The 17,795-nt window shown below is 43.4% G+C and overlaps 1 protein-coding gene across 1 annotated transcript in view; it reads right to left on the bottom strand.

The window, feature by feature from the left end:
* Positions 1-17,795, bottom strand: part of SCFD2 (sec1 family domain containing 2) — a 309,403-nt gene continuing 291,608 nt past the window's right edge. The window contains exons 8-9 of the mRNA XM_077815637.1: positions 7,807-7,926; positions 1-1,811 (exon numbers count right to left, since the gene is read on the bottom strand). Of these exons, the coding sequence (XP_077671763.1) occupies positions 1,719-1,811; positions 7,807-7,926 (213 nt within the window). The 3' untranslated portion in view covers positions 1-1,718. The remainder of the gene's footprint in view (positions 1,812-7,806; positions 7,927-17,795) is intronic.

Here is a 17,795-nt window from a genome sequence, read left to right as displayed (position 1 = left end):
TTCTGTAATCTTTGCTTTATTGTTAAGTAATTTCCAAAACATCTACATTCTGATAATGTAAACAGTGCAGAAGAAGAAGAAATGTAACCACAGAGACAGGCTGTTTGCTGTCATTTCTCTAACTTGCTCAGTCAAAAAGACTTCATAAGCTTTTAGCATTACATATGTGTTTTGTTTGATACGTTACTTTCCTATCAAGTACAGTGAAACGTAAAGTTCCATATTCATCATCTAAATCTGTTTTCATACAGGCAACTTTGTCCATGCTTCAGTCTAACCTTTATAATCAGGCCTTTGTTCCCTTCTGGTCACCAAAGTGCACCATAAAAACAAAATGAAGGGTTTTCAGAAAAAAGGTTACATTTAACAGAACTTAAACTAGCTAGTGAGCAAAAGTTAAAGAACTAGTTTCTATTTAACCTAGCCTCTGGGCATAATAAAGAATGCTAAAATGGGGGAACTTCACTGTATATATAGAAAGAGGGCCTTAAAATGTAACTGTAAATAATCTTCCAGTGTAGAATGTAGTCTTAGCACCCCTGGGATGAACAAACTGAGACAATATGCGGCATCTTTGAGGCACCACTATTTTATGCTGCATTTTTATTAACCTCAATGCTGAACACAGTTGGAATCCTCAAGAACTTATGTTTTTCTCCTCCAAAGATTAAAGCAAAATTAAAAAAATAAAAGTTACATAACTCAGACAGCTTGCCTTGTTAAAGGCTGTTGCCTAATCATAAATTAAAATCAAAAGCTCTTCCTACCCTTGTTATTCAGAAATACAACTTTAAACGAGTGTTCTACTTTTGGAACCCTAATGTTTTTGCAAATGGGAATATGTTATTTATTTGTTGTGCCTGAGAGAATCATTCCTCTAGGATTTATAAAGTGAAACATCCAATCATCTCAGCCCACATGTTCTCCTGTGCAAAATCATGCAGAGGAGAATGTCATCAAAGAAAGTGACTTTTCTCATGGGACTATGACTGAGGCAAACAAGAGAGGAAACCAGGGACCTGTGAGAAAGCCAGTAAATGGCTCACCATCTTGATTATGGTGGGATTCTCCATCCATGCTTCCCTCCGCCTCTACCCTATCAGCAGTAAAGCCATCGGTGGGCTTGTAGCTATTCTACTACTGACAGATCAGTTCAGTGCTGTGCTTCATGGCCTCTCCCAGGGGTTAGGGTCACAGAGTGCACAGAAGGAGTTAAACACTAACTAAGGCACATGTGTTTTGCAGGGGGACAAAACAGACCAGGCCTAGGTTCTGCTACCTTTACTCCCACTTTACACTACAAGGATTCCCACTTTGGGAATAGTAGTAAAGTACTACTCCATGAAGGTAAGGTGGCAGAATCTGGCCCTTTGCAGCTGTTCCAGAATTACCCCCTTTCCGGGGAACTACTACAGGCAGCCATCGTTCTCTGGGCAATGCGGTGGGGAGGGCCCATGCTAGCAGAATCGTTCAGCAGGGAGGAGCTGAGTGTCAGCTTGATGTCACTGAACAAATGAACGATTTTTAAGTGTTCCCCCACAATCCATTCAAGTCCCCTTGCAGCCAGCTATCAAATCACTCGACTCAGTTTTCAGTTACAGCCACAATTAGTTTTTAGACAAATTCATTTTTGGAAGAATATCAGAAAGGATGACAGGCAAGAGGGTGGTATTTCCAGTGAAGGCAAATCACTTATCTTCTCTGCAGATCTGCACTCTTCAGAGGCCTATGTCTGGCTGTAGATGGTCTGTTGCAAACAACAACTCAGGAATGTTAAGTGGTGTCAGGAGTGTTGAGGAGAGCACAATTACCTGAAGACAGAAATAAGAGAAATACAATTCAGGGAGACTAATCTTGTCTGCAATCAGAACAAGGTCTCTAAACACGTACCGTTCATTTACAGAACGGCAGAGGAATCACTGGCGTCTTACGCTCTCTGTGAGGTGGCCCTACAGCTTGTTCAATGCTACCACCTGCTCAGCTAATAATTATAGTTGAACCCACCAGTGGCAGCACAATGGTGATTACTATCCCACTCCTAATGCATTTGTAGTTTGGCTCATTCATCCCACACACTACTAGGGCAGCACAGTGATTTGTTATGTCTCCCATTGCGTTCACTTGTGTTGATCAACCAGCAGTTTCCCTTGCCACAGCACTGAATTTTGTCAACAAGTGACTCAAAATTGCAGCTGTTTCTTCTTTGTTTACGCTGAGGTGAAAATTACAGAAAGCATTGTCTGCCTGCTGTGGCTAGTCAATGAAATACAGTCAACTGTCAGAAACTTGCCACTTGAGACAAGGAGCATGGTGTTCCAGCCAGCAGGATCGCGGTTCAAACACAGACACAGTTTGGATTATCGTTGTTACTCTTTTCATAAGGAGAAAATATGACCCTAGTGAAAGGCAGCATCACCCATTACTATAGCTGGTCAAAACAGTTTTAATAAAATCTTTTTTCCATTGAAAAATACTGTTTTGTCAAAACCAAAAGTGTCCTGCAGAAATGTCTTGGTTCTGACACAATATTCATTGGGAAGGTTTCTCAGGTCAAGGAGGGAATTTCTAGTCAGAGACAGAGGTGTGGGAAACCCAGATTGAAGCCTGTTTTCTGCCTGATTCAGAGCAGGGAATTCAACCTGACAAACGCCCGAACCACCAGGCTTTAGAGTCAGCCTCTCTCTGGATCGATGAATATTTAATTCTTTACACATATCAGTGCCAACATCCAGCATTGGAACACTTCAAAAACTAATATTTTTCACAGAGCAGAATTGTTGTTTTCATCCTTTAAGCAGCAGACCATCACAAACGGATTTTTGTGCACAACGTATATTTATGTATGTTTTTTCTCCCCTAGGTCCCTAACTAGATTTTATTAGCTACTAAATTCTCAATCCTGCAGATCTAATGGAGCGTCGGGCTTTTCTACCATTAGAGCCAATGGGACTACTGAGTATAACAAGCACTACTCTCAGCAGTGTTTGTAAGATCAAGCCCACAGATTAAGAACAGGACAAACTGGAGGGGAGGGTTGTACCAGACTTAAGAATGAACTCGCTTTCTCAATGTAAGGTTAAGGATATCTAATTTAGAAAAATCCAAAATGAGGAGGCATAAATTATGGCAAGTGTAATTTACATGCCAGCAACATGGAGTGTGCATGAACCTATTTTCTTTTAGTAATTGATCAAATTGTGCACACACTTCATCTGAGGTAAAAAGCAACAGGCATGAATGTGTCGTTATCTGAATATTCAAACATTGCAGGTGATTTTAGAAAGAAAGATATTAAATACCAAATGCCCCAGATCTCAGCAGTACTACACGTATGCCTGCTTCACATTCTTTCCCTTTCTTTCATCCTCGCTTTAAATAACGAAAAGAATCTGGACTTAAATTACTACACTTTCTTTTGTGCTAACAACCTCCTGTGCTCTCCCACACAAACTGCAGCAAAATGACACTGATTATCTCTTCTATTTCCCATTGCTTAAGGCCGTCTCTGTAATTCGCTGGTGCCAAAGGCTGCCACTTTCCTAGTTATGTTGTGGAGGAATCAGAGTACGGTACAGTCTGTGCACTCCTCTTCCTGTGTACTCAGCTTAAATCTAAGAAATATGAGGTGACATATTACTAATGTTTTTTGTCTATGAATATACAGGCCAAACCACCACCACCACGCACAGATAAAAGCAATTTCATCTTCATAATAATATCACTAAACTAGAAGGATAGATGTGCAATGAGTCCACACAAATGAGTCCACACAAACAAAATGAGAGCGATGATTGTAACTTATTCTGACATTAAGACACAGTCTTGCTGTCTCCCTCCATGCACATGGATATCAATAGTGGTTTCAGATGTGGATGGAGGACAGCATATGGCCCTCTGTTTCTATGGAAAGCAGATGATCTAGTCTTTTGTACAATTGCCCGTAAAATAAATGCCCAAGAAAGTCTCTTTAGGAGGATAAATTTCCTTTGCAGATCCTTACTCATCTTAACATTTGTGTCCTTGTCTGTGGCACTTTAATTGAGGGCTACATTTTGTCATGACAGCCACCATAAAGTGGCCAGAGTGTCACTCCATGATCCACTACAATGTAATGAGTAGCACCACGGTAAACTAAGAGAAGGAGAGGAGAAGGTTTGTGTAAAAAATGAAGAGAATTGTGAAACAGAAACTAATTTGGGAAATTAATCATCCCACAATGCAAACATCCCATGAGATGGTAGCTGGTAATCTTGGACATCACCAGATATCTGGCTTGCAAGGAGGCTGAATGCACATGCTGTGACATTTCAGACTACATTGCTCAGACAATATGATGCAAGCAGCAATACTAATGAAAATGCAGTACAACACTGGGTGAAATCCCCTGCGCAAAACTTCCTTTAAGTTCAGTGGGGCCAGGATTTCACCCAATATTTCAGAGCGGCTAAAGAACACAAACCAGTCACACCCAAATGATAATCATGGTTGCCAGGGGTGATAACTGTACTTCATAAATAACCATGCTGTTTTACAGCATTTCATGTAAGGCATGTGTGAGACCTCACAGAAATAATCTGGGCCAGCAGAAGTAAATCACTGGAACTGAGTTTCTATAAACTGGGCATGTCTTTATATTTCTGTTCTCATCTGTGTCATTGTTTCATTGGCATACAGTAAACAAGGTGCAGGACACAGGGATTGTCATATGTCACCATTTTCTGCTGTAGATCAGATCTCTGGAGTCTGTGTGTATGCAAACATGTACCAGTACTGGTACGTGTTCAAACATTTGTGGGCAGTTAGTGATGTGACACAGGGAAGGGATTAAAACATCCACTTTTTCCTCTTTCCTCCTCTTTAGTTTCTTATTTTTTTTAAAGTCATTCTCCTCTCGTTAGTTCAGTTGTTCCTGCCTCTTCCCAATTTAGATGCCTCAGAGGTACCAATTCATTACACCTACGGGGTGGTATCTGCGAGGAAGCAGTAGGCAGAGCTATTCAGCTTCATCTGAAAACAAATAATGCCTGAAACACATTGTTCTCTTTTGTGTCTCACAATGAGAAGAGATGAACCAAATGTCCCCATATCTACACTAAAATATATATTTGCCTATGTGGATAAAAACATATGTTTCCAATCTCCAGACTCAATTCTCATTTGCCTAAACTCCAAACAACTGTTGGAGCAATTGGTGGGGAAACCGATCTGCTGACAGGTTGTCTGTTGTTGTTTTATAAAATTCTTTACTTTCACATCCACAGCGCAACTCCGATTTAAAAGAAGTGCCAATAATTAGTGCAAATGTCAGTGTTTTGTTTAAGTGGAATGGAACAGGGAGGCCAATGTTTTCATCTTGCCCTGATGTCTGAAACTGATCGCCTGAACATCACAAAAACAGCTCTGTTAAACACTGGCTTGTGGTAGATGAATGCCTGGCTCTTTGAAAAGAGAATAATCCCAAACAGGTGGTGCATATTCACAGTTGAAATCCAGGTAAATCCAACTAACTCAGACACTTTTATATGTGAGACTCAAACAACCATTTCTTTTCTTCCTTTTACCCCCCTCAGGACTCTCCTCTAAAGCCCATTAGCCCCTAATGTAACAATTTTACACAAAGGCAAGGGGCAGTAAAAGCTGCGTCAACTCTAAATTCTTTGGGAATCTGCCTCAAAGGGTGACCTGCCACCAGGGTCAACAAAAGCAAAGCAGCACCAGATTCCATGTCACCACTGTCAAACCTCAATCCCTTTTAGAAAGTTAGGCAAAAGAATTCTTGCATAGTTTTACACCATCTCCCTCATTAACTCTGTGCTTATCTTTCAAGCTATATTAAAACATTTAGAGTCTGGATTAACTTGTCCATCAGTACGTCACAATTCAGTCCCCGTTCTGGATAGCAAAGAATTTGACTCACTGTGTTAAGGAGATAAGTGAGAAGCTAATTGGAGAGAAACATATTATCAGATGAAAAAGTGCTCTTGGAAAGGGCTTTTAATCTTATAAAAATATTGAGTTCTCAACTCAAAGATGCTGTTAAACTGTGGAAAACATGCTATCAATCAGAGGCTGCTCTGCCTTGGTTGGCTCCATTTTGCTACAGACTTTTCATTAGTCAGAGCTGTATTCTGCAGGAATTAAAACAAGAGAGTTTACATTCAGCTGTTGGAACAAGACTTGTTTAATGACACAGGCAGCTGGTTATGGAGTGTTTCTTTACATCTCTTTTGCAGCTATAAGGATCACCCTCTGTGCCTGCTCCACCCAGGAGAAATCCAGCTGCTCCCATACACCTTCCTCCAAATTAACAATTATCTGTATCTTAGACCCTGCCAGAAGTAACCCCTGCCCTCCCCACTCCACTGGAATGACAGTGAATGCAGCCAGGAGCCTGCCAGAGAATGAAAGGGGCAGGGACCAGTCAGATGGGCTTTTTATCCCCTCTCCTCGGAAACCCCACCACACAGAGCTACCCCGCCTCTCAGAGGCAGTGTGTCCAGGAGCAGCAGACCTTCAGATGCTTGCCAACAATCTTCCCTTCCCCTTAACTGACTGAGTCCAAAGTTCTTTTGGAGGGTGGACAGGGTCAATGAATGGCACCTTGGTGCCAGGGGCATGTGGACAAAAGATGGGGGGAAGTTGATTTGGAGAGACAAACCTGGAGGGAACATAAGTACTATTTGACAGGTTGCCTGTGTGGTTGCTTATAGTCTTTGTCTGTCTTGTTTATTCATCTGTAAACTCTTTGAGACGGGGGTTTTTTACTCTGAGGGATAGGATGGCAGCCAGGTTTTTGTCAACTTGAGCACAGCACACTGAACTGCAGGTGGGAGGGGGGACATTTTAACCTAGGGGGTTGGAATAAACTCTTACAGAAAACATCCTGGGATCTGAGGTCCACACAAAGCAGCTAGGACCTTCCCAGGCTCACTATAAGAGGACTTCCCACAGTGTTCCATTCAGCCAGAATCTGCCTGTGAGTCCTGCCCCTGCTCCAGGGATCCACACTCCAGGATCAACACTCCTTTTGGGCTTACTTTCCCCTACCTTCCCTTCTTCCTAGGGGCTTCTGCACAAGCTCTCCTCTAATTCATCAGGGGTTCCCCAGCTTTGGCCAGTCCTCACCAACAACCTTTTGCTCTACCTCATGGCTCTCTGTAACAGCTCGCTGCTGCCAGGAACTCTCCTTTCCTCCTCAGGCAGCTCTCATCTGCCTCTCTCAGGCAGCTCTGCCTCACTAGGTCTCTCTCCCATGTGGCCCAGGTGCCCTCTTTTAAGCCCAGTTAGGAGGCAGCTGAGCAGTCACAGGTGCACGGGCCTTTTCCCTCTTAAAGGGCCAGCATCACCCTGTGACATTGACATGTAAGTCTCTAACACCATCCCTTTCCACCTCTGAGGCCCCTAATCCGAGCCATTTTCTTTCTGGCTGAGGAGAACTGAACATTTTGGGAAGAGTCATTACTGCTCCGCTTGGTGGAATTGCTGCTTGCAGTTCAATTTGTGTATGCAGATTCCCAAGCAAATGCTCATTCACAGAAAACTGCGTGTGCAAATTCTGAGATCCTATGGAATGATCTGGGTCTCACTGAATCTACTGCACACAACAAACTTTAAATAACTTGCATCTGAAAGCTGCTTGCCTGCAGATGTTCCACAACAGAGACCTGACACCATTATTAACCTTATTTATTTGTTATGGTACGTGTTCTGTACCTGGGCAGTATTCAGCACTATAAAAAGCATTTTCTTTGTTACTCTTAATTTGTCCTGGCTCAGACAGAAATCACAGTACTTAAGGTTTCGTACCTGAACACCAGGTTTGTGTGCTGATATTAGGTCTCTCACCATTCTGACCTCAGAGACTGTCACTCCACCAACCATATATAAGATCAGGAGAGGATGATCACTGGGGTGAGGACGACTCACCTATAAAACAACAGAAAGCATTATTCACATTGCTTCAATTTATTCTGAAACACAAGTGCTCTTGACTACAAAGCCATGTAGGGCATACGATTAATAACATAATGCAATGACTATTTATGACTGGTGTCATAAATATAAAGGGAAGGGTAAACCCCTTTAAAATTCCTCCTAGCCAGAGGAAAAATCCTCTCACCTGTAAAGTTGAGAGCGGAGACCAGAACGGACAACCCCAGACCACACCCTATTACCGGGGGCCGCCCAAGGCCCCACCTACCTCCCAAAGAACCCTCCAGACACCTTATCGTCCCACCACCCCGTTCTCCAGCAACCTGCCTCGCCCCAGTGACCCATCAGCTGGACGATATTTTAAATGTAACGAGCTGGGGCATGTAAAGGCCAACTGCCTCAAGAACCCCAACAGATTACAATTCATTGCACTGGAATCACACCAGAGATCCGCAGGCCCAGATACCTCCCAGATACCCTTGGAGCGGAGGGAAACTGTGAGTGTGGGCAGGAAGAAGGTCACCGCGTGGAGGGACACCAGAGCACAAGTGTCAGCTATCCATGCTTCCTTAGTGGACCCCAATTTAATCAACCCAGAGATCCAAGTGATGATTCAACCCTTCAAGTCCAACTCTTTCAATTTGCCTACAGCCAAGTTGCCTGTCCAGTACCAGGGCTGGTCAGGAACGTGGACTTTTGCAGCCTATGATGATTATCCCATCCCCATACTCTTGGGGGAAGACTTGGTCAATCATGTGAAGCAGGCCAAGAGGGTGGGAATGGTCACCCGCAGCCAGGCTAAACAAGCCGTGACGCCTTGCTCTGTTCCGGAAACTTCTATCAGGACCCGGTCAGAGGAGATGGACCTGGACCCCAGGCCAATGTCTGCAACAGCAGTAGTGGATCCAGTCCCAGAGACCCAGACAGAACCAGTCCCAGAACCAGAACCAGCGGAACAACCAGCACCAGATCCATTGCCAGCACTGAATCCAGTACTTGCAACCTCAACACCAGAGGGCCCCACCGAACCTGAACCGGCAGCAGCCCATAACCCTACACAAGAGGCTCAGCCGGAGCCTGAACCTCAACATAATGTCCCAGCGGAGAGCGGTTCACAGTCAACGGAAACAGCCCCATCCCCTACATCGCTTCCAGAGGGACCAAGCATAGGTCCACAAGCCAATGAGGAACTGATGTCTCCAGCATCAAGGGAACAATTCCAGACCAAACAGGAAGCAGATGAAAGCCTCCAGAGAGCTTGGACAGCGGCATGGAGCAACCCACCGCCTCTCAGCTCTTCTAATCGATCCAGGTTTGTTGTAGAAAAAGGACTTTTATACAAGGAAACTCTTTCTGGTGGACACCAGGAAGACTGGCATCCTCAGAGACAGTTGGTAGTTCCAACTAAATACCGGGCCAAGCTCTTGAGCTTAGCCCACGATCATCCTAGTGGCCATGCTGGGGTGAACAGGATCAAAGACCATTTGGGGGGGTCATTCACTGGGAGGGAATGGGCAAGGATGTTTCTACCTATGTCCGGTCTTGTGAAGTATGCCAAAGAGTGGGAAAACCCCAAGACCAGGTCAAAGCCCCTCTCCAGCCACTCCCCATCATTGAAGTTCCATTTCAGAGAGTACCTGTGGATATTCTGGGTCCTTTTCCGAAAAAGACACCCAGAGGAAAGCAGTACATACTGACTTACATGGATTTTGCCACCCGATAGCCGGAAGCAGTAGCTCTAAGCAACACCAGGGCTAAAAGTGTGTGCCAGGCACTAGCAGACATTTTTGCCAGGGTAGGTTGGTCCTCCGACATCCTCACAGATGCAGGGACTAATTTCCTGGCAGGAACTATGGAAAACCCTCTGGGAAGCTCATGGGGTAAATCACTTGGTTGCCACTCCTTACCACCATCAAACAAATGGCATGGTGGAGAAGTTTAATGGAACTTTGGGGGCCATGATACGTAAATTCGTAAATGAGCACTCCAGTGATTGGGACCTAGTGTTGCAGCAGTTGCTCTTTGCCTACAGAGCTGTACCACATCCCAGTTTAGGGTTTTCACTATTTGAACTTGTATATGGCCGTGAAGTTAAGGGGCCATTACAGTTGGTGAAGCAGCAATGGGAGGGATTTACACCTTCTCCAGGAACTAACATTCTGGACTTTGTAACCAACCTACAAACACCTTCCGAACCTCTTTAGCCCTTGCTAAAGAAAACTTACAGGATGCTCAAAAAGAGCAAAAAGCCTGGTATAAGAAACATGCCAGAGAGCGTTCCTTCAAAGTAGGGGACCAGGTCATGGTCTTAAAGGCGCTCCAGGCCCATAAAATGGAAGCATCGTGGGAAGGGCCATTCACGATCCAGGAGCGCCTGGGAGCTGTTAATTATCTCATAGCATTTCCCACCTCCAACCAAAAGCCTAAGGTTTACCATATTAATTCTCTAAAGCCCTTTTATTCCAGAGAATTAAAGGTTTGTCAGTTTACAGCCCAGGGAGGAGACGACGCTGAGTGGCCTGAAGGTGTCTACTACGAAGGGAAATGTGCTGGTGGTGTGGAAGAGGTGAACCTCTCCATGACCCTTGGGCGTATGCAGCGACAGCAGATCAAGGAGCTGTGCACTAGCTACGCGCCAACGTTCTCAGCCACCCCAGGACTGACTGAACGGGCATACCACTCCACTGACACAGGTAATGCTCACGCAATTAAAGTCCAACCTTACCGGGTGTCTCCTCAAACTAAAACTGCTATAGAACGGGAGATCCAGGATATGTTACAGATGAGTGTAATCCATCCCTCTGGAAGTGCGTGGGCATCTCCAGTGGTTCTAGTTCCCAAACCAGATGGGGAGATACATTTTTGCGTGGACTACTGTAAGCTAAATGCTGTAACTCACCGAGACAACTATCCAATGCCACGCACAGATGAACTATTAGAGAAACTGGCTCGGGCTCAGTTCATCTCTACCTTGGACTTAACCAAGGGGTACTGGCAGGTACCGCTAGATGAATCCGCCAAGGAAAGGTCAGCCTTCAACACACACGTTGGGCTGTATGAATTTAATGTACTCCCTTTCGGGCTGCGAAATGCATCCGCCACCTTCCAAAGACTTGTAGATGATCTCCTAGCAGGATTAGGAGAATATGCAGTCACCTACCTTGATGATGTGGCCATATTTTCGGATTCTTGGGCAGAACACCTGGAACATCTACAAAAAGTCCTTGAGTGCATAAGGGAGGCAGGACTAACTGTTAAAGCTAAGAAATGTCAAATAGGCCTAAACAGAGTGACTTACCTTGGACACCAGCTGGGTCAAGGAACAATCAACCCCCTACAGGCCAAAGTGGATGTTATCCAAAAGTGGCCTGTCCCAAAGTCAAAGAAACAGGTCCAATCCTTCTTAGGCTTGGCCGGATATTACAGGTCATTTGTACCGCAATACAGCCAAATCGCCGCCCCACTGACAGACTTAACCAAAAAGAAACAGCCAAATGCTGTTCAGCGGACTGAAGAGTGTCAGAAGGCCTTTAACCAGCTTAAAGCGACACTCCTGTCTGACCCTGTACTAAGGGCCCCAGACTTTGACAAACCGTTCCTAGTAACCACAGATGCGTCCGAGCTTGGTGTGGGAGCAGTTTTAATGCAGGAAGGATGGGATCAAGAATTCCACCCTGTAGTGTTTCTCAGCAAGAAGCTGTCCGAGAGGGAAAGCAACTGGTCAGTCAGTGAAAAAGAATGTTACGGCATTGTCTACGCCCTGGAAAAGCTACGCTCATATATTTGGGGACGGCGTTTCCACCTGCAAACCGACCATGCTGCGCTACAGTGGCTTCATACCGCCATGGGAAATAACAAAAAACTTATTCAGTGGAGTTTAGCTCTCCAAGATTTTGATTTCGACATCCAACACATCTCAGGAACTTCTAAAAAAGTGGCTGATGCACTCTCCCATGAAAGTTTCCCAGAATCAACTGGTTAAAATCGTCCTTGAGATGTGGAAAATATTGTTAGTCTTTATGTACTTGGTAGTATATTTAGAGATGCATGTGTCTTATTAACTCTGTTTTTTCCTAGAACTCCAGGAAGAAATCCCAGCCAGCGTTTCACCCTAGCTGAGATTTGGGGGGCGTGTCACAAATATAAAGGGAAGGGTAAACCGCTTTAAAATCCCTCCTGGCCAGAGGAAAAATCCTCTCACCTGTAAAGGGTTAAGATGCTAAAGGTAATCTCGCTGGCACCTGACCAAAATGACCAATGAGGAGACAAGATACTTTCAAAAGCTGGGAGGAGGGAGAAAAACAAAGGGTCTGTGTCTGTCTGTATGATGCTTTTGCCAGGAACAGAACAGGAATGGAGTCTTAGAATTTAGTAAGTAATCTAGCTAAGTATGTGTTAGATTATGATTCCTTTAAATGGCTGAGAAAATAGCTGTGCTGAATAGAATGAATATTCCTGTCCGCATGTCTTTTTTGTAATTTAAGGTTTTGCCTAAAGGGATTCTCTGTTTTGAATCTAATTACCCTGTAAGGTATTTACCATCCTGATTTTACAGAGATGATTCTTTTTTACTTCTATTAAAAGTCTTTGTGTAAGGAAATTGAATGCTTTTTCATTGTTCTAAGATCCAAGAGTTTGGGTCTGTGGTCACCTATGCAAATTGGTGAGGATTTTTACCAAACCTTCCCCAGGAAGTGGGGTGCAAGGGTTGGGAGAATTCTGGGGGGAAAGACGTTTCCAAACTACGTTTTTTCAGGAACCCAGATAAAGTTTGGTGGTGGCAGTGGAAGTCCAAGGGTAAAATAGTTTGTATCTTGGGGAAGTTTTAACCTAAGCTGGTAAAAGTAAGCTTAGGAGGTTTTCATGCAGGTCCCCACATCTGTACCCTAGAGTTCAGAGTGGGGAAGGAACCTTGACAACTGGTCAAGACAGAGTATTGAAGGACTAGGAGGAAACTCAGAAATGATTTTTTAAAATGCTGGTTTCTATGGAAGTTGGATAGAAAATTAAAGAGATGCTGGCAGGTTAAAAATCACTGGAATGATATTCAGGTGTGGCATATTCACATGTCCCACTGAGGTCAAAGGGAGTTGTGTGTGCTCAGCAGACCTGAGAATCAGGCCAATGATTTTTTAATGAATCAAATGTGTTTACATATATTACCATATACAGGAAAAGCTTTGTTATCCAGCATATTGGGGGAACAGGGGTGCTAGTTAGTCAAAAATTCTGGTTAACTAAAGAGTTATACTTATCAATGGAGGGAGGGAGTTTGGGTGTTGGGTGTTGGCTCAGGGCTGGAGCTTGCGGTGCGGGAGGTGGTGTGGGCGTGGGCTCTGGGAGGGGACTCGGGGCAGGGGGTTCTGTTCACAAAGATGAGCAATTGTTCACAAAGATGGTAAACATGAATGTTGGCCAGAGTGCTTGGGCTAGGGTACTCTTATGCAGTATAAGAACTATTAGCTTTAAGATGTCAGTCCAGAGGCTAGCTGTGAACAAACTTTACGTGGCTGCTTCCCACTTCCTAATGTTATTTTAGCTGCCACCCAGAACAAAGGTGGTGATCAAAGAGTTATATTTGAAGAATTTAAACTTAGATATTCGCCTCAGAATGTCCTCAAGAACTTTACCAAGTGACTAAGAAACTCATCGTAAACATGTACGTATAAATCTGGAAACTTATTATAAGGTTACCTAACGTAACCTTTCATGGGTACAGAAAGGGAGAAAATATTTGACAAATCATTTCCATCAGTCACAATAAGCCTCTATCCAAACACATGGTTCATATATAAAATGTATTATTTTTCAGAAAACTGAAATTCAAACCACAAATTCCAGAAATGCATATTAAAAAATACCAACCATTAGGCATGCAAGCTCTAAATTAAATTAAAGTTGCCATGAAAAGGGTTTGGAACCTGTAATTTTATTATGCTATGCACAAGTGTTTTGGAGGAGGACAATACTTTGGGTACAAAATATTTGGCTGTGTTAAGAATGTGGGTTTCTGCCAACATATTTCCATTTGATAATACAACCCCCCAAGGCTCTTTCTTTTGAAGAGGCTAGCTCCATGTGGCTAAACACAACTCAACCCTGTGTTACAGAAGAAGAATAAAAGTGAACTGTAACAAAAAGCAACACACATTCTGTCATGCTTCTGCAAACAATGCCTAGTTAAAATTGGAGATTTTTTTCCTTTTCCAAAATAGCACACACTTTTCACCAGTTTGTTTCACAAGGTTTTCAAGTCCTCAAAATCTCATTTTTAATATGAATTGTTAGTGACCCCAAAATGTTTTGCAAATCACCTATCACTTCAAAACATCTTGATTTAGAAATTTTGCCCCAGTCTAAAAATCATTAGAAATTACCATGGCAACCATCTTTGGTAATTTAGGTTGGTGGAGAGAAGACAGGAGAAGACAAGGTCCCGCACAGAAAGTCTCCATTCAGAGGCACATGCCGAGACACATATTTGGTGAGATGGTGACAGACGTGGCCAGGGACACCTTTTCTTTGGCTCCACCTCCAGAAGTAGCGCAGGAACACACACCCAGCCCATGTCTTGCAGACACCATGGACCAGACATATAACTTTACACCACAAGTTTGGGCAGATAAAGTATGAAAAGAGAGATTGACACTGCAAGCATGATGGTTATGGTTGCTGGCATTATTGATATAGCATGGCATCAGAGAAGCCAGCCTATGTGCCACCAGGATTCTATAGTGTACCCAATACTCCTAAGACTAATATACTATAACTACAAGGAGAATAAAATAAACATGAAAATCCCAGCATTAATGTAACCAAACCACAGATAAAGATGCGGAGTGAATCAGCTTCAATATAGCCAGACTTCATATAAAAACACATTGTAAAACTACATCAACATAGCCAAGCTATCAAATAAATCTAGTGAAGGAGGAATCTTGGAGTTTGGATACTTATCTGAACCTAGCTGGTCATGAGGACCTTTGTCCCTACAATCGCCAGTCCTGGTATTTTCTCCTAGGGACTTTAGTGGTTGGAGTGCTTTCCCTTTGGTGTGTTTTGGGGATCATCAGGCAACCGTACAGTGTTGTCGAGGGGCAACATCAATGCCCCTCGACAACACTGTACGGACCACATGAAATGGGGAGGCAAAGCAGGTTCCCAACTGCAGCAGGAAGTGGCTCAGTTGACAGGTTTGTTTTTACTAATTTAGAGGTCACAAAAATGCAGACATTTCCTCTGAGAAAAATCAGTTAAAATGACTTGTCTAACCCAGAAGGGTCACAGCTCAGGCAACCAGGAAACTAGACCTAATAGATCACTTCTGTGACCATCACAACCAACCAACCCAGATCAAAATTGGAAAAAGTAAAATGGAAATGTGTCACAATCACCTGAAAATTTTAAAAAAAGTTTGCATTGAATTTTGTCCGAAAATTTAAGACTAAGTAAAATCACTTATCAGCTTTGCAAAACATCCATCTATCAGGTGATTTTCCATTAAATGAATTTTAATTATAAACATTTTACCCACTTCTCTATATAAGCATTTCTAATAATTTGTTATTTTTTCTTCTTAAATTGAGCTATACAGTATTAGTCAGCAGATAGTCAACCAGTGTGAATCAGTGCGGCTCCATTGACTCCAATGAACTTCAGCTGAGGATCTGGCCCAATACCTTGGCTTGCACTGATAATTATGCATCAGCTAGCATGGTGGAAGAGTTAATTTGGGATCTGGATATCTGAATAGCTGAGCCTCTGGTCAGGAAAAACAGAAGGCTGACAGTTATCATGCATGCCCATTTTCTGTTGATATAAAACATATGAGGCAGGCCCCCTAAGAGATATTTTGGGATATGTGTAAGCCCAGAGCCATTTTATTGTGTCCAATGACATGGTTCCTCATACAGAATGAGCACAATTGAAGTGCCATTAAGAACTGATTAAACTGAAGTTATTGACCCTGATTACATATCTACCCATAAACAGCAGCTATTATACCAAACAACATACCAAGATAAGAAAATAATCATTAATAAATTAAATAGTTTTACACAACACACCATTACTATTCAAATGAGAACAGACCTCATGCTCTGGCAGGATACAAAGTTCTTTGAATCAACTGCTGAAAAAAAAGCAACTCTCAGAGGCAATAATTTAACACCAAGAAATATAAATGCAGAAAAGGTGGCTGTAGTGGTATAGGGTAGGCCTCTGTCGCAAAACAAACCTGTTATTCTGTCTATCTAATAGCCTTGGGATATAAGGCTTTTCTTTCAGTGCAGCACAGAGGTAAAGGGATGGGGATCCCTGTGTGCAGCTGTCCACAGAGGGGGCAGGGATGGGCTGGAGGATACATCACAGCACAGATCCCCCAGACATTCCCCATGACCATTCAGACAGGGGGCCTCTAACGTCATGGAGGCTACTCCAGCCACTGTCCTTTGGTCTAGGAAAAAGCCTCTCCCTCCTTTTCCCAAAAAGATGCTCAACACCCAGCTGAGTAACTGGGCTGGGCACTAGGGATAGGACCTCCCCTTGAAAGCTGTGACTCATGAGATGAGGGAGGGAAAACATTTCTGAATATCCCTAATAGGAAAAAAAGATGCAGGAGGAGCTCAATTCTGAAAAGACTATCTGTAAGCCTTCTGGGCAGAACAAGAGCAGAGGCAGACAGTGATGTGGGATTGTCAATGCAATGGAGAGAAAAACCCACCCTGAATGGCTAAAAGGGAAAAGCTCCTCTGTAGGAAGTTGTGGAGTGGTTTGGCAGTTTAGAGAATGTATGGAATTGAGCTTTTTCCACCTCACACTCCCTCATACCAGTCTTTAAACACCTCACTGGGGCCACACAGCCCATAGGAGTAACCCACTTGCAAAGTTCTCTGGGAAGATATTCCCAAGTTCCAGGCCTTGGGAGTACAATTAGAATAAAGACAGCATCTATTTATGAGGGGAATCTCTCCTGCCCATGAATGAAGTAGGGAGGTAGCCAAGCACTGTTGTATAAGGCGATTGATATAAATGAAATGGGTCCTCTTTAAATCACCATTTGGTTTGGAGTACCACTAGAAAAGGAGGAATCTTGGACACAAAGGAGCCCTTCCCTGTCTCCTTGGCTGAGCTCCAGAACAGACATGTCAGCCAGAGACACAAGTATTGGGTGAGTGGCATCTTTAATCTTCTCTGGCTGAACAAATATCATTCAGCCAGGCAAGGGGATACACTGAGCGTGGTAATATGTGGTTGGATCCTTCCCTGACTGACTACTGTTGAGTCATCCAGCATGCTTGGCATGTCCCCAGATGTTATGTTCTTAAAAGACGCAATTGAGAAAGCTAGGTCTATGGAAAGTAATTGTCCTAGGAAGACGTGAACTGAATGAAGAACTAGTCCCTTCGAGCGTGGCTGTATAGTCCAGGAGGGTGATGTACTCTACTGGACACGGGCTAGGAGAGGCTGCTTTTGGCTGGACTCTTAACACATAACAACTCAGCCAATTTAAATTTAATGATCAAACTTCACTTGTTTGATTTGTTTGAGTTGTCATACATTTAAGGGACAACAAATTTAAGGCTGCTTGTGAAATCATCACGAAACGTGATAGTCATGCAAAAAGGGGGAAATCTGTGAAACATCTCCTATGTGATGAATACAGATCACTGGCTGGCTCAGAATCTCTCACACTGTAATGCAGCACCCTGCCAACCAGCCAAAGGTCTAAACAACATGCAGAGGAGAAAATGTGAGGGACGTGATGACAGTTTTGTGTCCATGAAATATTCATACCTGCACATCTGTTATACATTTATATTTGCTTTATATTACTAGCAGAGTTAGAGGCATTTAAGGTGGTA

This window comes from Eretmochelys imbricata, chromosome 4 (assembly GCF_965152235.1).
Source record: "Eretmochelys imbricata isolate rEreImb1 chromosome 4, rEreImb1.hap1, whole genome shotgun sequence".
Classification (NCBI taxonomy): domain Eukaryota; kingdom Metazoa; phylum Chordata; order Testudines; family Cheloniidae; genus Eretmochelys; species Eretmochelys imbricata.
This window is presented reverse-complemented; position numbering and strand designations above follow the sequence as displayed.